The 23,016-nt window shown below is 39.4% G+C and overlaps 1 protein-coding gene across 1 annotated transcript in view; it reads left to right on the plus strand.

Annotated features, from left to right (window-relative positions):
• The first annotated feature begins 2,884 nt into the window (after window positions 1-2,884).
• rassf5 (Ras association domain family member 5) overlaps window positions 2,885-23,016 on the plus strand; it is a 130,281-nt gene continuing 110,149 nt past the window's right edge. Inside the window, exon 1 of the mRNA XM_080209972.1 lies at window positions 2,885-3,320. Within this exon, the coding sequence (XP_080066098.1) occupies window positions 2,984-3,320 (337 nt within the window). The 5' untranslated portion in view covers window positions 2,885-2,983. The remainder of the gene's footprint in view (window positions 3,321-23,016) is intronic.

The raw sequence follows: 23,016 nt of genomic DNA on the forward strand, positions 1-23,016 counted from the left end.
TATTTTAGACTTTCCCCTGGTTTGGTATTTTCAAAGGGGTCTTTAAACTCACCTGCTTTATGGCAGCTACTGCCATAAAATAAGGGCATGTTCTCCTCCACTCCATTTCCTTTGGACTTCAGTGCTGGAGCTGGAGATGTGTTGCATTGCCTGAATTTCACCCAGCCTGAGTCAGGAAGTTCGAGGGAATCAGGCACTTAAGGATTTTAAGCATTGATGCATCTGACACTGTTTGTCACTCTGAAGATGTCATGGCTCATTAAATTAGACTTTATGGACAATCAAAAAAACAAGCAGAAAGGAAGTTTTGAAACAGTAAAACTAAAATTATTAAAAGGAAACAAATAATGACAAATAACTTTGAGTGCCTAGAAATGATCCACATTTTGATGTTCCCTGTGTTTTATCAGAGACTGGAGTGGGGTGAAAGACTACGCCAGGTAGGAAGTAAAGACTTGCATTTATGTAGCATTTTTCATGATACCAGATATATCAAAACATTTTAAAGGTAATGAAGTATTTTTGAAGTGTGGCCACTATTGTAATGCAGGAAACAGGCAGCCAATTTGCACACAGCAAACTCCCATATAGATCAATGTGATAATGACCAAATAAATCTGCTTTTTCATAGCGTCATACAGTACAGGATAGGCCCTAAGGCCCATCAAGTCTGCATCAACAAAACTACACTAAATCTATACTAATCCTACTTTCCAGTACTTGGCCCATAGTATTGAATGATGTGACATTTCAAATGCTCATCTTTTTTAAAGTTATTAAGTTTCCAGTGTAATCCAGAGTCTCACCACTCCCTGGATGAAAACAATTTTCCTCAAATCCCCTCTAAACCTCCTGCCCCTCACCCTAAGATTATGCCCCCTTGTTATTGACCCTTCAACTAAAGGGAACAGCTGCTTCCTATCTATCCTGTCCACACCTCTCATAATTTTATACATCTCAATCAGACCTCCATCGCCACAACTTGTTCTTCAGCTCCATCAGTGTTGCCTAAAGTGGCAGCCAAGGGTATGGCCCCCAAGAAGGGGTGAAGAAAGCAGCCACCAAGAAGCATGTCAAGGGTGAGAAGAAGCACAAGAAGAGCTGCAAAGAAAGCTACATCATCTACAAGGTACTGAAGTAGGTCCACCTGGACATCGATATCTCCTCCTCGGCTATAACATGTTCATCAACAACATCTTCGAGCGCATCGTCTGTGAGGCTTCCCACCTCATCTGCTACAGCAAGTGGCACACCATCTCCTCCTGGAAGTTCCAGACCACTGTCTGCCTCCTGTTGCCAGGTGAGCTGGCCAAGCACGCTATCTCCAAGGACACCAAGGCGGTCACCAAGTACACCAGCTGCAAGTAATGGGTGTCTCTTGACAAAGACATACCATGCTCAAAGAAAAACAAAATCAGATCCCCTCTCAGCCTTCTCTGCTTTAAAGAAAACAGCCCACGCCTATTCAGCCTGTTTTCTTGCTCAAATGCTCCATTCCGGTTAATATCCTGCTGAATCTCCTCTGCACACACTACTCCAGCTGTGGTTTAACCAAAGTTTTGTATAGTTCCAATGTAACCCCCTCCGCCTTATAATCCAAGCCATAACCGATAAAAGCAAATACCCTGTATGCCTTCTTAACTACCCTATTAACCTGTCCTGCCACTTTCAGGGATCTGTGGACAAGCATCCCAGGATCTCTTTTAGCTTCGTAGTGACCTACCATTCATTGAGTACTTCCTTGTCTTGTTACTTTATTACTCCTTCCAAAGTGCATCATGTCACATGCATTGTGATGTCGAGGAACATAGGAACAGGAGTAGATCATTCATCCCCTCAAGCCCGCTGTGCCATTCGATAAGATCATGGCTGATTTGTGGCCTAACTCCATGTACCTGCCCTAGGCCTATATCCCTTGGTACCCTTGTTCAATAAAAAAATGTCTATCTCAAACTTAAACCTAACAATTGACCCAACATTCACTACCGTTTGAGGAAGAGAGGACATCCCTCCTGAACAGCTTGGCCCTAAGTTTTAGATTATGGCCTTTGACTTTTGAGCCTTTAACTAGTGGAAACAGTTTGTCCTTAGAGGAACAAACATTCGCTGCAGATAACTCCCTATTCTTCAAAATAGTGTCATGGGATCTTTTATGTCCACCTGTTGGGGTTGACAGGAAGACGGCACCTCTGATGGGGCAGTACTGCACTGAAGTGGATGTGTGTGTGTGTTGACTGGACTGGGCTGGGATTCAAACCTGACAATTGAGTCAGGGCTGACATTATGGGAAGATTGCCTGAAACTCTCCCCATGTCTGTGCGAGTTTCTCTCTGGATGCTCCAGTTCCCTCCCACGATCCGAAGGTGCATGGATTGGGTGATTGGCCACGTTGAACTGCCCCTTAGCAGGGTGACTGGCGGGGTAAAATAGGCGAGATTTACAGGGGGAGAGGACCTGAGTGGGATTGTGGTCAGTGCAACTAGGGGTGGGCAACAAATGGCCAGAGATGCCCATGTCCTACGAACGAATGAGAGAGGTTCGATGGGCTGAATGGCCTTTTTCTGCACTTTAGGGATTCTATTCTATGAAATTTGGTGTTAATGACGGGAAAGAAGAGAAAAATAATCACGAGAGGGGGGTTTCCCACACTGTGCGGGGCTGACGACAAGCTTGCTCATGCGAAGAGAGGTTTCCCCATTACAGTCGCTGCTGTAGAGTTGTTCACTGCGGGGGAGGGGGCGGGGCGCACGCGCTCTTTAAAAGGCAGAGCGGCGCGAGCCCAACGTATCCAACTGTCAGCCGGGGTTGGACGCCAGAGCGGCTGCGCCGATTAATAGTCACCATGCCCATAGCGTCAGCCGCGCAGTCGGCGGCAGCACCGCCACCGGGCTGCACTTACCTGTGCGCTTATCCTTTCAGCCATCAGGAGGAGTTGGCCCCCCAGTACCCAAAACCCGGCGTAAGGCGGCGCTCCTCGGGTGGCATGAGATCGGGCGCGCTTATCTTGCGCTGCGTCCTGCTGGGGGGCAACTGTGGCGAGATGCCGGCGCAGTGTCCCGCTGGTGCCGGTCTGGTGAAGATGGCCAGAGCAGCTGGTGGTGGCGTTGGAGGCGGCGGAGTTGGGGGGATGGCGCAGGGCGGGCGGGTCAGGGTGAAGTCGGGAGCACCCAAACCCCGAGATGTCCGGACCATCTTCCACCAAGCCGAGGATCCCAGAGTCCCGGAGGAGAAGGGAGAGGGACATTGCTTCGTCCGGTGTTCCGTGCACACTTGGTGCGATTATTGTGGCAACCTGTGCAATGAAGCTGTCAGGTGTAAAAGTGAGTGCATTGCAACTGTAATTCCTTGGCTAATTAACACTGGTTGGACTAAAATAATTGATGTTGCATTGGAAGTTTTTCGCTGAATTTTGCCACAATTACTCTGATCCAGCAAGTGAGTCTATTTGCATATGTTTGCTGTGGCTAAATACAATCCTGCTATAAACATGCAAATATTGATGTTAACACTGCTCCCTTGTCTGTGTTTGCTTGTTTGGGTGTGAAGTTATTTGTTGATTTCAGTCATCTGCGGGCTACTGGATGTAAGCCTGCAATCTTGCCGATTTTGACTTAGGGGTTTTCCTCATCATTAATCATCACTGAAAAAAACATCCATCCTGCCCATTGCTGGATTCTTGCCCTGACAAAAAGAGAAGTCTGAATGAGGGGGTTAGGGGTGTTCGGGTCGGTGGGCTTGTTTGCCTTCATGAAAGATACTTTTATGAAATCTACTGCACAATACTTTTTCAAAAATCGTGATTGTTTTGCTTTCGCAAATTCACCAGTATGGAAAGCTATGCTAAAAATATTGGGCTAGATTTTATCTATATCTTCCCCCCTTTGCTTCTGGCAGGGGGTGATGGGGGCATGTAAAATAGATCAGGTGGCTAGGCCACCGCTTTCCTGCCCACCTTCAAGTTAACCCCTTTAATATGTTGAAATCGGCAGCCTTCCTGCCAAATGGCACTATAAATTAGGCTTGCTAACAAGCCTATTGACCTGAATAATAGACTGCCCATGCCAACTGTATTTTGGCACAGGCACGAGTGGGCTGACTGTTTGTTTGTTTGTTTGTTTGTTTGTTTGTTTTTAACATGCAGATGAGAAAAGGTGGGAAGGAGGTCCACCTTGTTTGGGATGGGGCAGTGTGCTCATAGCACCCCCACCCCCCCTTCCAAGCTGCACCCCCCCCCCCACGCCAACCCCCACGCCACTTGCCTTCCTGAACCCAGCCTCTCTCTTTCACCACCATATTTCTTTTACCCCACCAAGATCCCTCTGCCATAAAATCTGGGACATTTCCTGGGCAGCCATGATCATCTTTGTCAGCCTCTCTGCAATATTGGCAGGGCTCTCAAGGGTAGGAATTCCTCTCACTGAGGGGTGGAATTCCTACTCTCATCCCTGTGTGTATTGGCTGCTGAATGGGCTTGTTTTGGTTATGTCAACTTCTGGATGATTCCCCACTCGCATGATCCACTGCCCACCCCTTGTAAAATGCAGTTTGTAAGGTACAATTTTAGTTTGGTTCTGTGAACATCCAAGCTTTCTTTTGACCTTTTAATATTCAAAACTTGGGTAAGGTATACATTTCTTGTCTGCAAATATTACTTTCTGTCACAATTTTTGATCATCCCTTTCTGTTAATATTTCCCATTGCTAAGTAAACATTTTCCATTCAATGTTATGGCGTAGTTGCAGACTTTGACCACTAGGCAGCTGCTTGGGTTAAGTTTCTCAAGTTTTGTGTGAGATTCGGCTGTGTCACCAACTGATCATAGGAAATTCCATAGGCATTTGGAAAGAAAATAAACAACATGTAATCATTATAAAAATAAGGCTGATGGTACTTGTTATTTATGCACAGAAGATATGCAGCAAGTTTGTGAGTGGACGGATGCATGATTTCCTTCCTAAACCTCATTCGCTCCTCTTTCTTTCTACTTTCAGTCCTTTAAAATTGACCAGCTATTTGGTCATGTACGGCTTGGTGTCAGATTTTGTTTCATAACTGTTCTGGTTTCCTCCCACACTCCAAAGATTGAGTTGGGTTGATTGGCCACATTAAATTGCCCCTTAGTGTCAGGGTGATTTGCCGGGTAAATACATGGGTGAGGCCTGGGTGGGATTGTTGTCGATGTAGGCTCAATGGGCACTGTAGGCATTCTGATTATCTAAGATAACTCATTTGGGAGGTGTCTTGGGATGTTGAAGACCTGATTTTTAAATACAAATTACTTTTAGTTGTTGGAGATTTTTTACTTTCTCTCGCTTAACTCAATCTTTCTTTTCCTCTATCTCTGTTCTGTACCTATTTTGACACTGAATTCATTCATTGTACATTTCCTTCTGTGTCCTTGAGCTGTTAATTTCACATTCCTTCAACTGGTTAAGGAGGTGAACCATTGCGTGCCATTTCCCCTTCTGCGGCATTATCCATCACACTTCCAGCAGTATGTCATGCAAAAAACTAAACCGAAAGCAAGTCTAATATTAAATTGTGAGATGTCTTGTCACAGTAAATTATAGCCTAAAAAATTAAAATTATTTGGGTAACAAAGTAAATAATAGGCCTCAGGATGCACTGTTACTTTGAATAAATATGTTTTAATGTAGATTGATATAGCTCTTTTGCACTGCTTATGGTGCTTTTGCCTGTGGTGGTATAACATAAAAATGATTTGCCACAAAGCAGTGGAAATTTTTTGTACATGTCCCAAATGCAAGAACACAGCTATAAGATAAATTTGAAATCCTGACTGCACATTGCCATGAGATTGATATCTGTATTATACTGGTTCTCTTAAAGAATGTCACTTTGGGCTGAACACCTTGCAGACTTGCAGCTCATATGCCAGAATGCTGAATTAAACATTTGTTTTTGTTGATGGAATGGTTGCAATATAGAAGGAGGCCATTCAACTCTGTGCCAGCTCTATGCAAGAGCATTTCACCTAGTCCCACTCACCTGCCATTTTCCCCATAGCTCTGCAAATTATTTTCTGTTCGGATAATTATCCAATTTTCTTCTGAAGGCTGCGATTGAATCTGCCTCTACTATATCCTCTGGCAGTGCATTACAGGCCCTAACCAGTCACTGCATAAAATGCATTTCTACCATATATCCTCTTAAACGAAATTTGACATTGTGTCGCATAAGGAGATGGACAGGTAAACAAAAGCTAGGTCAAAGATTTGAAGGAGTATATTTTTATTCTTTTCATAGGATGTAGGTGTCACTGGGAAGGCCTGCATTTATTGCCCTTCCTTAATTGCCTTTGAACTGAGTAGCTTGCTTGGCTGAACAGGTTGCTTCAGGGGACTGTTGAGTCAAGAGTTATTGGAGTCACGTTTAGGCTAGCTCAGGTAAGGGTGACAGATTTCGTACCCTTTAAAGTGTATTAGTGAACCAGATAAGTTTTTTTTTAAGTATTTTGTTTTTTTTAATTATTCAATTGAATTCAAGTCCCACCAGCTGCCATGGTGAGATTTGGACATGTGTTCCCTGGGCATTAGCCTAGGCACCTGAATTAATAGCGCAATGACATCACCAATACATTACCTCTCGATGAAAGAGTGAGAGGCTTGGGAAGGAAATTCCAGAATTTGGGGCCTAGGCAACTGAAGGTACAATACCATTTGTAAGGCAGTTGAAATCAAGAATCCAAAATTGGAAGAATGTAGAGATCAGGCTGGAGAAGGTTGGAGATTAAAAAGGGGCAAGACCATGAAGGGATTTAATATATGTGAATTTTAAATTTGAGACATTGCTAGACTGTAACCTAATGTAGATCACTGAGCGCAGGTTTGACTGGTGATTATAACTAGTGTGAGTTAGAACATGGGTTGCAGAGTTTTAGATGAGCTGAACAAAGAATGCCTTGGAATTGTTTAGTCTGTAGGTTATAAGGGCATGGCTATTATATTTTGGCAGCTAGGGACAGATTAAAGCTTTACTTTACCGTAATAGTTATTCCAGTATTAGCAGCTTTATTTTCGTGTTGTTGATCCTCATGAACTGAAATAAATACTTAGGATCTAACTTTTACTGAAAGAAAAATGGGTGGGAAAATTGAGATGTTTACAATTTCACCTATTCTTTATTTTCTGTTATTCATTGTCCTACTTTTTAACATTAGTTTTACTTTTTTCTATTTGATAAAATCTATATTTTCATTAATTGGATTTTTTAAAAAATATATATATATTTTTAGAAGTAACTTTATTTGTTCACTTTAGCAATAGGATCAGCATTTCGATGACTAAAACTTTGGCCTTAAAGTAATTGGGGAACAGTAATGCATCCAAATATGTCAAAGTGGAAGAAGCTTTGTGAATAAGCAAATTTATTAAAATAAACATTGGAAAGGTTAGTAGCTGTGTAAAAATAAAACAAATTAGTTTAGTAATACTTTAAATAGATGCTGCTATTTTAATTAATAATGGATTTGTGCAATTAATAACTAAACACTGAAGGGCTGATTTTAAAATGTTGTATTAAAAGCATGGAGTCTCACTTGATGGAAATGTCTGTTGGAAAGCAATAGGTGCAAACTCTGATTTGCATTCTAGAAAATTTACACTGCTTTCTGACTTTTTAAAATGCAATGGAAGATGAGCGACAGTAGGCAGTGGTTTTATTGCAAAATAATCCACAATAATGTCAGACAACAGGACTTGTATGCCTGTGGGTTTTTGCAGTAGTATCTGTTGTCATTGAAATGGTGAGGTAAACTATTCCCTGTCTCATCATACCAGGCAAGTAGAGTAGCCTCACTGTACAGCATATGGTTGTACAGCATGTACATGAATAATAGTATTTCAAAGTTGATGAATGCAATTGCTGTTCTAATGTTAAAGGTATTTTTTCCTCCTCTCTCTAATTTCCCCTTGCATACTTTTTCTTTCCACCCATCTCTTTTTTTCCTTGGTTTATAGCATAGAAACTCAGTTTCCTGCTTTGTGTTGTTAAGTTTTTTTAGTTAAGAGGGATGTTCAAACCTTTGCTCATTTTGTTTGGGAATCCTAGGCTTCATTGCCTAGAGTTACTTGTGAAAGCAATGAACATACTTGTGAAAGAAGGCCATTAATGATGATCTTGTCAAAAATAATATTCTTGAATTTTGAACAGGATCCAATGATCAACATTGAACGGGACTTTGATTTGTTTGGGATTAGTGGGATAAAAGACTAATTTACAGCCTTCATACTAATTATAAATATGTATATTGTGAATGCTTTCATAGTTTTGTTCTAGCAAAGCGGTAGAAGCCATCTCCTGTTAGTCAGGAAAAGTGCCAGCACTCTTTGTCTTTGGTGTACAGAGTACCTGGAATAATTGTATATTAAAAGCAGTAATGTAGATGATATTTTGTGTTTTCAGATGTCATTTTCTGTAAGATGCTCATGCTTTACAGCACGTTAAACCTTTTATTTTTCCTGAACAATACAGATTATGCAATAGCAATTGGCCTATTTCACAGCAGGTTCTGTTCCATTCGAGCTCAATTGTTTTTGGGTAGCTTGAATATCATTAATGATTGTCCAGCTCCTAACTTGGAAGGAGAGCTATTAGCCAAGGTAATAATATACTATGAGCGCTAGTTTATATATTAAAGAGTATATCTGCTAAAATAACCTTCACTGGATTATTATTAATAAAATATAGCAGTAGTTGAGAATGCAAGTCCAATTTGGGATTCTGAGTTTTATAATGAGTCCAAAAGTCAGCATGTGAATCACCAGCTGAGTCAATCTGGGAGAAATCTCTTTTCCTTGAATTTTAAAAAAAAGGAAAAAGCTGAGGCATCTCTTTTTATTACTGTTTAATCTATCATTCTTTTAAAAACTGTGGAAAATTTTAAAATAAAAAGAAAAAATGCTCAGCAGGTCATGCAGCATCTGTGGAAAAACAAGTTTGAGGTGTAACCTTTCAATAGAATGGCCCTTGTAAGATTAACTTTGTGTTTCTCTCCACAGATACTGGCTGGCCTGTTGAATTTCCAGTATCTGCGGTATTTTATTTTGTATCAGAAAATTTTGAAATTGACCTATGATTATTCACCATGTCATTGTGATGTGAAATTCAATCCTTACTTTTCACTTGAGTACCATATGCATAATTGTGCATGAGTTTCTGGCACTTCTCTTGGCAAACAATACATTTGTACAATTTTTGTGAATTTTCTAAGACTAGTCTTACACAAAAGTATTCATAAAACATCAGTATCAACAGATAAAAGGGTGTTTCTCTTGACAGTGTTACACTAAACAATTACTCATGAGAATAATATTTTAACATAATTGAGGAGGAAAAAGTCAAGATGATTTGAAAAATATAATGATAAAAATGCATTTAAAAAGCAACAGAATCTTGCAAGTTGAACATTTGGGAAGATTGCAGTTGATGGTGAAAATCATCTAGCTTGATGCTTGTGTTGAGACCTGTTTTTTGTGCCTCCATTGGGGAAAGAAATTCACTTTCAAGGTAAATGTAGCAGTAGTGGAGTTTTTTCACAAATGATTTGTAGAGTTTCCAATTCCTCACATCTGGCATAAGAGTCAAGCTGTGCTGTAAGATGTACAACTGTCCTGTGAGATGCACACGTTTGGCAAAATTATTGCATACTTCAGTTTTTGGCATTCAGATATGCTGATGGAAAAGCTGCTTAAAAAAAAATCTCATTTGAGTGTTTAACAGCCTGCCTTCCAAATTGAAAGAATTTATCTGTCCATGTTCTGTTGTCTGGCCCCAGTTTTCCCTGTGAAATTGTTGTAATAAAAGCTAAATGCTTACAACATTTTTGTGTAGAATGAATGAGGCAGCATGGCACAGTGATTAGCACTACTGCCTCACAGGACCAGGGATCCAGGTCTGATCTCGGTTGATTATCTGTGTGGCGATTCTACGTTCTCACCATGTCTGCGAGGGTTTCTTGGGGTGCTATGGTTTCCTCCCACGGCCCAAAGATATGTGGGTTAGATTGATTAGCCATGCTGAATTGACCCTTACAGTCTGGGGGGTTAACTGGGTAAATATCTCTCATAGAATCCCTACTGTGCAGAAGGATGCCATTCAGCCCATCAAGTCTGCAGAGACAACGGTCTCAGGCCCTACCCTGGTGCCCCACATATTTACCCCACTAATCTTTCTAACCTACACATCACAAGACACTAAGGGGCAATTTAGCATGGCCAATCAACCTAACCCGCTCATCTTTGGAGTGTGGGAGGAAACCGGGTAGATTCATAGGGTTTTGGGATAGGGCCTGAGTGGGATTGTTGTTACAGGCTTGATGGGCCGAATGGCCTCCTTCTGCACTGTAGGGATTCTGCAAATGGATGTTTTACTATGACTATGCTTATTTCCTGAAATACTATTACATTCAAATTGAGGCAGAGATTGTAAAATGGGTCATAACATTGAACACTATTTGATTCAAATTTGTCATTGAGGCAGATACAAAGTGTTGCAAAGTTGGATAGAATAATTATAGATTGGGAGGTGGGAAGTTAGAATTTGATTGTAAAATGTTAGGGGGGAATGCATTGAATGGTCCCTTTAAAAGGTGGTACTTTTTCTGTGCTTAGAAATTAAAATCCAAGTACATAGAAAGCCGAAACTGAAACATTAGTACCAAAAGGCCAAGCAGCAGTTTTTACCAAGACAACTGGTTTTTTGAATTTAGCCAATTCAATCAGGCACTTAGATACCAAAAACCTATTAAATTTAAATCTGATGGTTTTGACAACCTAGAATCAATCCTATTGTGAGAAATATTGATGTCACCATGGGTATAAAAGAAGGGGGAAAACATAGTAAAAAGTCTGACAACACCAGGTTTAAGTCCAACCGATTTATTTGATAGTAAACTCATAAGCTTTCGGGGTTTCCCTCTTCGTCAGGTGAATGGAGAGTTCTGGCCTCAGACAGAGCATATAAAGCACAGACAGTTTACAGATTACTGATTAGAATGCGAATCTTTACACCTAACCTGCTGTTCAAGTCCTAAAGTGGCCGACAATGTGAGTGGAAGGAGCACTGATCACAGGTTAAAGAGATGTGTATTGTCTCCAGACAGTACAGTAAGTGAGGTTTTGCAAACCCAGGCAAGTCATAAGAAATAGGAGCAGGAGTAGGCCATCTAGTCCTTCGAGCCTGCCCTGGGGGTTACAGGTAGTGCGACATGAACTCCACACACATCTGTAACCCCCGTGACTTGCCTGGGTTTGCAAAACCTCACTTACTGTACTGTCTGGAGACAATACACATCTCTTTAACCTGTGATCAGTGCTCCTTCCACTCACGTTGTCGGCCACTTTAGGACTTGAACAGCAGGTTAGGTGTAAAGATTTGCATTCTAATCAGTAATCTGTAAACTGTCTGTGCTTTATATGCTCTGTCTGAGGCCAGAACTCTCCATTCACCTGACGAAGGGACAAACCCCGAAAGCTTGTGAGTTTACTATCAAATAAATCAGTTGGACTTAAACCTGGTGTTGTCAGACTTTTTACTGTGTTTATCCCAGTCCAACACCAGCATATCCACATTATAAAAGAAGGGGACAGTGGAATGAAGAGGAGAGAGCAACAGCTATCTGCCAAAGCTCTCAGCTCTCGAGAGACAATTGTTGGCTCTCATAGCTTTGTCGATATCTTTGGGAAAGCACCATCTAGATAGCAAATGTACCAAAGAAGTTCCAGACAAAAGAATCAACAGAGCCCAAAATCTTCCAGAAGCCACACAACCTGGTTGTAATTTGGTGTAATAGTTTAGTCAATTTGTTCACTGTTAGAAAAATAAATTGTTACATAATTATTTTAGAGTGGGTGTCAGGGATTTATTTTGTATTAAACCACTTGAAGTTGCTGAAGACCAAGTCACACCATTTCACACACCTTTTTACAGCTTATAAGGCAAGGCACTCCTCTTTGGGTGTTTTGATGTTAGTTCTCTCGGGGGGGGGGGGGGGGGGGGGGGATCAATCTCTGCTTTGTAATATAAATCTGTAAAAAAAAACTTACAATGTAACTTGTAATTTTTTTTTGAGCAGAAACCACAGTTTGCTTCTTGTATTTTCTTTACAATGTAATAGTTCACCACATGACTGTGATAATGTATGCTGTCAGTCTGCTGCTTTGCTCTGCTGAACTTGTAGCAATTACTTCATTGATATAGCGCAAAGCAGTAGTGAATAACTTGTCAAATGCCTTTTAAAAGGGTCAGTTATACCTTGACACAACTGGAACCTCGTAGCTGTAGAAGAACTCTGAGGCCACTCACTTTAATTTAGCAGTGACTTTTTTTTGACAAAGGTCTTGTAAAAAGGTTTATTATTATTTACATAGCAGATTGAAGTTGCTTTATTGTGATTCTTTGGAGGGAGACATCCTGGGTCGACCTGATTTAATCAATAAAGTTTGGTTGAAAGAGTTAATGAAGCAATGTTGGATGAATATTGAAAAACAAATGCCATTTGTGTGGGATTGATTTTTTTTTCATTTGTCTACATTAAATGTTTAATCCCTTTGACGTTGAGTGAGTCAAATCCTGAAAAGGAAAAAAAAGTACTTTTAGTATTGATGATGACCTGGCCCATGAGAGAGGGTACAAAGGAGTAAACATGCTAAGAATGTGGAGAAATTGAGAAATAAACAGACTGATTTTAAAGCAATGCCATGTTTTGACTTGCAAATGCTGCTGGTTCACTTGATCCAGACTGGTTGACAGGTGAATAATTCTGTCCTGGTTAAGCAGAAACAAAGTTGGGAATATTTCCATATTGACTATATTTTACCACAGTATTCAATTATGACTCCAGCTATTAGGATGAATTTCACAGTCCCCTCTCAGGCATGTTTTGGGGGAGGAGTACTGCCAGTGCTAAATGGGATCAATTTCAAACAGATCTAGCAGTTCAAGACACGGCAACCAAGAAGCTCTGTAGGCCGTATGTACAATAATTGTAATTTACTACAGTGTGTAACATCCTGGTCCACAAATCCCTCATTTTACCATTAACTCAATGAATTCATAAGGGAGTGCCAGAATCAGCACCACACATAGCTAAAAATTAGGTGTCAGTCTGATGAAACTGTAACATAAGGATGACTTGCATGCCAAACCACATAAGCAGCAAGCAGTTCCATAGCCAACAGATCAGATCTAAGCTCTGCAGTCCTGCCACATCCAATTGTGAGTGATGGTAGACAATTCAACATCTCCACAAATATCCCCAACCTCTGAGGGAGCTGAACACATCAGTGAAGGCTGAGCATTTGCCACAATCTTCAACAAAGATGCTGGGTGAAGCTCTGTGATCCATCTTTGCCTCATCTGGAGACCCCAGCAGTGCTGGCAGTCTCCAGAGGAGGTAGACATCTTCAGCCAATTCATTCTCTTTTTCAGAGAGTTGGTGCAGATTCGATGGTCCAGGTGATCTCTTTCTGCACTGTTGAGATTCTCTGACTCTACTCTTTCACTCAACGTGATTCAAGAAATGGCTGAAGGCACTAGACACTACAAAGGCTACGTCCTGACAACATTCCAACAACAGTACTTGTGCTCCAGAACTAGCCATGCCCCTAACCAAGTTGTAGCAGTACAGCTACAACACTGGTATCTTCTCTGCAATGTGGAAAATCATTCAGGTATGTTCAGTAAATACCATCCCTTCAGTCTACTCACGATCATCAGCAAAATGATTTGAAGGTGGTCATCAACAGTGCACTTACTGAACAATAACCTTCTCACCAACTTTTACAGATGCACCATAGAAAGCATTCATTCTGGTTGTATTACGGCTTGGTATGGCTCCTGCTCTGCCCAAGACAGCAAGGAAATACAAGAGGTCGTGAGTGTAGCCAGTCCATCATACAAACCAGCCTCTCATCCATTGACACTGCCTTGGCAAAGCAGCCAGCATAATTAAGGATCCCATGGACTCCGGACTTTCTCTATTTCACCTTCTTCCTTCGGGAAACAGATACAGAAGTTTAAGGTCACGTATCAACTGACTCAAGAACAGCTTCTTCGCTGTCAGACTTTTGAATGGACTTTCCTTGCATCAAGTTGTTCTTTCTCTGTACCCTATCTATGACTGTAACACTACATTCTGCACTCACTCGTTTCCTTCTCTATGAACAGTATGTTTTGTCTGTATAGTGTGCAAGAATCAATACTTTTCAATGTGTGTTAATACATGTGACAATAATAAATCAAATCAGTTTGGGTTCTACCAGGGCCACTTGGCTGCTGATCTCGTGGCAGTCTTGTTTCAAATGTGGACAAAAGAGCTGAACTCCAGCGTTGAAGTGAGAGTGACTGTCCTTGATACCAAGACAGCATATGACCAATTGTGATATCAGGACACCTGAACAAAACTGAGTCAGCAAGAATCAGGAGGAAAGCTCTTTGTTGGAGATATACTTGGCACAAAGGAAGATAGTTGTGGTTCTTGGAGGTTAAACATCTCAGTCCAGAACATGAGTGCAGGAGCTCCACATGTCAGTGTCCTCAGCCCAATCATCCTCACTGCTTCATCAATTACTTTCCTTCCATCATCAAGCCAAAAATTGGGATGCTTGCTCCAATGTTCAGCACCGTTTGCAACTCCTCTATACTGAAGTAGTCTATGTCTAGGTCTTGCTGTATTTGGACAATGTTCAGGCTTGGACTGACAAGTGGCAAGTAATATTTACATCGCAAGTGTCAAGCAATGACGATAGCCACCAAGAGCAAATCTAACCATCACCTTCACCCCTTGACATTCCATAGCATTGCCATCACTGAATCCCCTACTATCAATATCCTGAGAGTTATCGTTAACCAGAGACTGAAATGGGCTAGCCATATAAATGTCATTGGTTCAAAACACTAGGAATCCTATGGTGAACTACTTGCCATCTGATTTTCCCCAAGACTGTCGCCGTTTACAAGGCACAAGTCAGGAGTATGATTCAATAATCTCCATTGGCTGAATCCGTACAGCTCTAACAACACTTGAAACTTGACACTATTCATGAAAACGCAGCCCACTTGATTGGCATTCCATTGACAAACATACACCCTGATACACAGTAGCAGCAGTGTGTACCATCCACAAGATTTACTGTAGGAGCTCAGAAACACTTCTTAGATAACACCATCCAAGCCTACAACCACTACCATGTAGAAGGACAAGGTTAGCAGATATTTGGGAATACCACCACTTGGAAGCTCCTCTCCAAACCCTTCACTATCCTGACTTGGAAATATACTGCCATATCTTCACTGTCGCTGGGTCAGGATCCTGGAACTGCCTCCCTAATAGCACCGTGGTCCTCCGACACCACATGACCTGCCTTCTTCAGCCACTGTAGTTTTTCACTGCCTTTTCAAGACCAATTAGCAATGGGCAATAAATGCTGGCCTAGCCAGCGATGCCCACATCCCATGAGTGAATTAAAATATTTTATAGCGAGCAGTAACATTAGCAAGAATAAAACTGTTCTCTTGAAGCTTGACTTATGTTTGTGGGAGAGGTAAGGTTTCCTGATATAATCATTTTGTGTCATTTATAACTAAAGGTACTGATCTCCACTTGTTTTTCATGGGGGAAATTTGCCCATCTGGGACTAAGCCCTGAGGAGTGTTCCTACTGCAGAAGCTAAAAGGAAACCACATGATTTTCTGTCCCTGGCGCAATTAATTATGCATCTGGGGTTTTGTGCCATCTTCCATGGCAGGGTGGGCTTTATGGCATGCATCCTGCTGTCAATAGATGCCCTATTAAAAGGGTGCCTGACGTGACTAATCTACCATTTGAAGAAAGTAGACGAACCTTCTGAGGTGGAATGCAAAATTGGTTTCATGCCAGTCTCCAGTGGGGTTCCTGATCTTCCATCGTGGGTGGCAGTGGAACATCCTGTTGTAAAGTTATGTCACTGTAACCAGTTTATAGCTCCTCCCTCTCCAGGTTGCACTGGTGGGGGAATAAGAGAAATCCACCTATGTTTAATGTGATTATATATACAACTCTCTTCAAATATGAATATATTCTATTCTCTTAGAACTTATTTAACAGTAGCTACATTTTTTTCCTTTAATTTCACCAAAAGGAATATTTTGTTTGAAAATGTTTTGAAATTAACCGAATAAATCTGTAAGTATATAGAATTAGTGACCTCTGTTTTACTATACATTTACAAAGTTTTCCCCATTCTTGCATCTATGTGTAAAGAGGGTGTAGTTATACTACAATAGGGTCGCACAGTGGTTAGCACTGCTGCCCCATATCGCTAGGGACCTGGGTTTGATGCCTGGCTTAGGGCACTGTTTGTGCGGCGTTTACACATTCTCCCTGTGTCTGTGTGGGGTTTCTTCCGGATGCTCTGGTTTCCTCCCCACAGTCCAAAAGATGCGCTGGTTAGGTGCATTGGCCATGCTAAATTCTCCCTAGGTGTATCTGAACAGGCACTGGAGTGTGGTGACTAGGGGATTTTCACAATAACTTCATTCAGTGATTAGGATTCAATGTTGACATGCTCTGATTCTTGTAATATTCATCAATACAGACATTTTAAAAATATTAAAATTGGTGTCTGGCAATAATGTATTAGCAACTTCGACACTCATTGCTCTTGTTTGACATGGCCATTTTAATCTCATGCACTTATAATTTTTGTGAATGTCTATGAATAAATAATGCCCTATGTTTTATTGTGAGACTGCTTTGAGTCTGTGACTAATTACATTCTTTTACTTTGAAACATATCTGTTGGATCACTTGACCTAACAAAAGTAGATAACCATATACAAAGTGCAAAATGAAAATAAATCTGTTTTCCAACTATAATGGAAAAAACATAAAAGTAGAATTGTGGTAGTCACTTGAGCATTTAATCTTGGAGCAAAAACTCTCTGAAGAATGATGTATGGATATATGTGTATGTATCCTAGCACTCTTGAGGCACCACATATTAATGTTTGAATGCATTACACCATTATGACACTGTTTTGGGCATCTAATATTTAAAATGAGTATTATATACAATCTGTTTATCAAATCAGCAATCAAGGGGGACACTATATTGGATATATGGAATGGCTGTAATGTTAGGCATCAAATTGGAGTCTTGTGTCTTGCAGAGATGTTGAGTAATGGGCTGTTGGAAATATATACAAAGCTACAAGATGATCGATTTGTGGCATTGTAGTTGTCAAGATCAATTTAATTTTTTTTGCAGGTGGGGAAGGAGTAGAGGGTGTGGGGGATTTATGAAGAAGCGGGGTGGGCAGGAAAGGGTTTGAGGAAGGGAGAGTGGAATGCTGAGGAAAGAATTTAGGTCAGTGATTGCACAAATCTGTCATGAGGAAAGGAGAAATGGTGGTGGAGACTCTCTAGCTGGGAACTGACTAAAGTTGAAATGAAAACACCAGAATGATTGATTGGCGTATGATGGGTAATCTGGAAAGGAGAAGATTGGACATCATACTTGCTGTTTTTAGCAATCTCAAGGAATTAGATAATGTAGACAGTGACAAGTTATTTCATCTTTACCTGAAATTGAAGGGAGATTAATCCACAAAAAAGTTCCTGTTCAGCTTGGATGAATCTGGATGATGGAATGGCAGGACTTAATTGCTTATGGAAACTTTTTTTTTCTTGTTTTATTTAACTGAAGAGCTGAGATTCTTATTTAATGCCTTCCAGAATTCACTGATGTCACTGCTTACATGTAGTGGCAGTTTGTGGCAATCGATGCCCCTCATCCATCATTTTTGAAAGTCCTCCGATTATATTTCCTTACTGGACCAACAAAGTGGTTGGAAGTATGTGCGGCTAACTTGTTCATTATGGGGGAAGAAGGTGGAATTGAGATTGTAATCATAGGGGGGATTGAAATCATTTTGGGAAAAGCCAAAATCTTGATAATGGGGGAAGAGGCTGAGATCTTGTTGGGAAAGAGGGAGACAAATTCTTGCATGGTATGGGTTGGCGGTGGGGGGGGAGTGGTGTGTAGGGTGGGTGCTTTGGGGAAAGTGGAAAAATGTTCCCCTACTTAATGAGTGTATCTAGTGACCATTTTCTGTAGATTTTGCTTTCTGTATTTTTCCATTTGTCTTATTCTTTTCCATAGTTCACTTTGGCTCCATCCCCATTTACATTTTTTTTCCCTTTGCTTCCCTTCAGCCATTCACAAACATACTTTCTGTGAACCTCTTAGTTTGAATTCATCAAATCTGTAAATTGAAAGCCAAAATTTATTTTTCATCTGCTTCATTTTTTTTTAAGATGCCATTGACAGTAATTCTTCTGAGAGTCGAATAGGAGGGATTTATTCCAAATGCCATTTGCACAGTTTTGAAGTGTTTTCAATTGATACTTTGACAGCACTACCTCCTGTCAGAGAACCTTTTTGAAACCTTGAGATTGCTTACCGTTTTTAATTATAACAGACTCTTAATTCAGAATTCTAATAACATGAAAAGTCCAACAAACCTCTTCTCAAGCCTAACATTTAAGAGTACTAAAGTGTTACAATGATCTAATTCTGGTGTTTAGTGCATTTCAGTGTACGTACTTGCATAATAAAAACAAAAAATGTTGGAAATACTTAGCCGTTTGGACAACAACTGTGGAAGGGAGAAACAGTTACCTTTTCTTGAGAATTATGTAGGACCTTTCTTCAGGACTGAAGGACAGTGGTTCCAAAGGAGGGTCCTTGATCTGAAACAAACTGTTTTTCTCCACAGATGTAGCTGAAGTATTTCTGACTTTTTTTTGTTTTTGTTTCAGATTTTTAACATCCAAAGTATTGTACTCGTGTTTATATATGTATGTAAACATATTTAATCTTGTTGTTATTAGCATGATTTCATTAAAGTAATGTTTGGGAGGTTCTGTACATGTTGGTGGTCAGCTTCTGTCCTTTAGATACATTGAGGCCCTAGAAAAATGTGGGAATAAAAAGCTTTCCGGTTGTCCTTATACCACGGATTGGAATAATTTCTCTCCAACATTTCTCCACTGCAGCCGGGATATTTCATTCTTAGCCACTAACTTGTTGGCGAGCTGGATATACGATGATAGCAGATGATTGTTAACCGTTGCTGAACTACTGTTTTACTATCTGGGCTACTCAAATGTGTTGAACAGTGAGATAATTTTATTTGCAAGAAAATCGTATTAAAGGTTGATGTCTAGTGAATGTGAGATATACTAATCTTGAAAAGCTGACCTTTGGAATGTAACTTCAGTTTTTTGGATTTATTTTTCACCTCTGGAATGGAGGATGTGGGAATCACGAGGCAGAGGAAACTGGGTATGTGAATGTTTGAAACATCTATTAAGGAAAGGATAGAATAGGTAGAATACATTGGATTTGATACACAACCTTTGTTTAAACAAGGAGACAGAAAATGAAATTAAAATCTGTAAGCAGCTAAGTATTTATTTGGCAAACACATTTGATTTTAATTAGGTACTCTGATCTCTTGATTTAATACTTGATTTAGGTAAATTTCATGAAGACTGAGTGACTCCATATGTTTTATTTATAGTGGAACAAAATAGAATAGATTTTGTAGCATATTGGAGTAAACTGCAAGTGCCTCCTCCCATCTCCCCACCAACTTCTGACAACCGCACACATGAAATAAAGAATAGCAGTGATAAGCGAGTACAACATACTTGAGGTAGACTTCAGTTAATTTAAGAGTTGGTGAAGTGAAATGACACAGGACTACTGATGATATGTTGTATATCACACGCTGGTGCTAATTCCCTGCAGTCTTAAACTAGAGCAATCCAAAGCAACTAAGATGCTTATTCCTATCAGTAAGCATGACAACAAGCAGGATAGAGATAGTTGAGTATTTGAGTAAACTTATTAGGAAAATCAGTGTTTTTTTTTGTAGTTTCCCCACCTTGGGGTCTCTTTTAGGAAGATTAAAACAACGTTGGTGATCTATGGGTGAGTTTGTACTTGTGAGCTTATGTTGACTTTTTATTTGGCAGCAAAGCTTAAACTATTGGCTTTTAGAGGAAAGTTGTTTTTTGGAATTTATTTTATAAGGAATGTATATTATGAACATACTTAATTGCAGTACCACCTGTGTTAATCATAATTATCACTACAGCATATCTTGTTGTATTAGGAAAGTGCAGCTGATAAATATTTGGGGCTTAACATTTTAATCTTTCTAGCTTGAGAAATTCATTCTGATCCTTGAATTAATTCTTCAATTGCAGGTTTTGCAGTTTTAAAATCTTTGTTACAAGCTTTTTCAAGATAAAATAAAACAAATTATTTATCCCTATGTTAGAAATTATCACCAAAAGAAAAGGTTTTGCCAAGTAAAAATGCTACAATTTTGTTTTAAACAAACAGTAGCAGAATGATATGACTAATATGGCCTTTTCTTACTTACTGACACTTTGCCAAAATATTGTTGAAGTATGTATTTCTTTAGAAACGTGACCTTGTAATTAATGAAAATGTTTTTTTAAAGTCTAAAACTTAAATTGCTGCATAAACAATGGTATAACACGGGAAAAAGTGTTTTGGGACCTAAAGCAAAATGCACTGAATTGAAAATATGTACTTCTCTATTACTTTTCCTGGTTGCTATCTGTTTTAAAATAGTTTTTTTTCTTGGAACAATTGCTCCAGAATAAAATACACTAGTGTGACAATCTGCTGCTTCAGAGAACTTTAGCTTTATAAAATGCTCCTCTTTTTAATAAACAATCTTAACTAATAGTCTCTGATATTGGTTAAAAAAATACTTTTTGAAAACTTCATTATTTAAATTCAGATACTTAATTGGAGATTAGTTTTACTCCAACATTCGTCTAAATTTGTAACTTGTATTTTTAAAAGAGGAAATGCCAAATTTCATTAAATACCTTCAGTAGCAGTTGACAAAACCAAGAGTTCCAGGAATGAGCTATCAATCTCAATATTATTGCAGGGCATGAGTAGAAAGAATTTTGGAAAAACATGCTTAACTTCTAAGTTGAGAGAAGATAAATCTTTTTTTTATTTAGTGTGTCTGCAGCTGGATTATCAAAGTAAGCATACTATTTGTTCACCCTCCTGCCCACCCCAAAGGGCAATCATTGGGCAATTATTTTAACCCTAAATGGAGATTCCCAGCAATCTGAATTTGGAGACTCTTCTTCCCCCTGAACACCACATTGTAATAAGAAAATTTCATTATAAATGGGCATTTTGCCTAAATTCTTGCCAGTACCATTTTCATTGCTGTTAATCTTGATAAAATTGAAGCGCAAACATTGTGGAGTAACATAGAATGGCTTCAATTTTTGGAATTCAGCACCAGTGTGCACAAAGTTGCTGGCACTCTTAGTGGCGGAATGATAATGAATGCTGATGGCTTTACTGCCATTTGTATAAATCCAGGTCATTCTATGTTTGCATTTGTGATGTTATGCTTCAAGAATCACAAATCTATTATCTTTCAGCCTTTGAGAAGAATGGGTTTATTTTTACCTGTCAAAGAACATCCATCATTTTCTTGATCATGTTTGTTTGACCTAAGTTTTTAAGGAAAAATTCTTGACCTTCAATAAGAATAAGTTGCTGAGCTATTGAAATAGTTGCTGGCAAATGATGCAAGTGAGGAGGCTAACTAGAATTCTGTAACTGCTCTCTGGATTTCTCTGTAGCCAACATAGACATTTAACAGAATCAATGAAGCATTGTAAATTGAATGTAGTCCATGTAGTATGCAACAGACAGTCAGTAAATGCAACTCAAAGGCACTTGGTAAGGGGGAATTCAATGAGTAAAATCCTATATTTAAATATCAAAATGTATTTTTGTTCTATAACTGAATAAAATATAATGTCCTAGATATTTGACAGTTTCTGGCCTAATGAATGCTTATAGAATTTTGTTTCCTGCAAATTCCTGATGAATTTCCATCACAAAAATAGCTGAGTAGAAGATGTTGACTACTTTTTAAGGTGAAGTGCAGTTAATAGTTGTTAGACATATAGTTCCGTTCTCTGGAGAATGGGGGACACAGATGCTGATGGGAGAGATTGACTGACTGATTTTACGTTTGAATGGCAATACTCTTGATGTCATTAGTTAGAATTTGGAGTTAATTTTAATGCATGAATTTTCATAAATTTATTTGCACACTTGACTTTATAATCAATCATACATTGTAGACAAAAGATTTTAAAACCTGACACTTGGCTTTATCCAGCAGGGCACAGTCCAACTGAAATAAATGTATATCTAATTTTTTAGCAGTTTTTTTAAAACTTTGTTGATATTTCTTCATTGGTAAGTGAGTATGCACTCCCCCTGCCTAGCCAGCTTTGCAGACAAAATGGATAAAACATCTTGTGTTTAGATTAAAACAAAAATGCTAGAAAATCTCAGCAGGTCTGACAGCATCTGTGGAGAGAGAATAGAGCTAATGTTTCCAATCTGGATGACTCAAGGGATCAACAAGATAAAATAAAAGTTAGGTTGACCACCAGGAAGAATAAAGAATCAGACTTTGAAAGTAGCTAAAATAGTTACTGAAATAATATGTAGAAAGTTTAAGTAGACAGATCACGTATGTATGCTTTGCTATACCTATGACATTTTATTGTTGGACTTCTAATATTTTTGTAGGTACAAATCAAATCCAGTTTTTGTGAGGAAGCTGTATCCTAAAGTCAAACTGTCAATAGAACAAAAATATTACCATTTGGTTTTGCAGAATTTGACTAGAAGGATGTTGGACAAAGTTAATTTTTCAGACAGGTGGCACTTTTTTTTTGTTGAATATCTCTTCCTTCAAATTGTATAAAGAGGAGGAGAATTATTTTTGAAGAAACAAAATTTACATGGAAGTAGTACTGCATTTTCTGTTCCGAGGACTGAATACACCACAACATTCCAGTCATCTTAGTTATAAAGGGAAAGTCCACTTTGGTACTTCTGACACCAATCAGGAAACTGAGAA

This window comes from Carcharhinus amblyrhynchos, chromosome 22, assembly GCF_965287045.1.
Source record: "Carcharhinus amblyrhynchos chromosome 22, sCarAmb.v2.hapA, whole genome shotgun sequence".
Taxonomy (NCBI): Eukaryota; Metazoa; Chordata; class Chondrichthyes; order Carcharhiniformes; family Carcharhinidae; genus Carcharhinus; species Carcharhinus amblyrhynchos.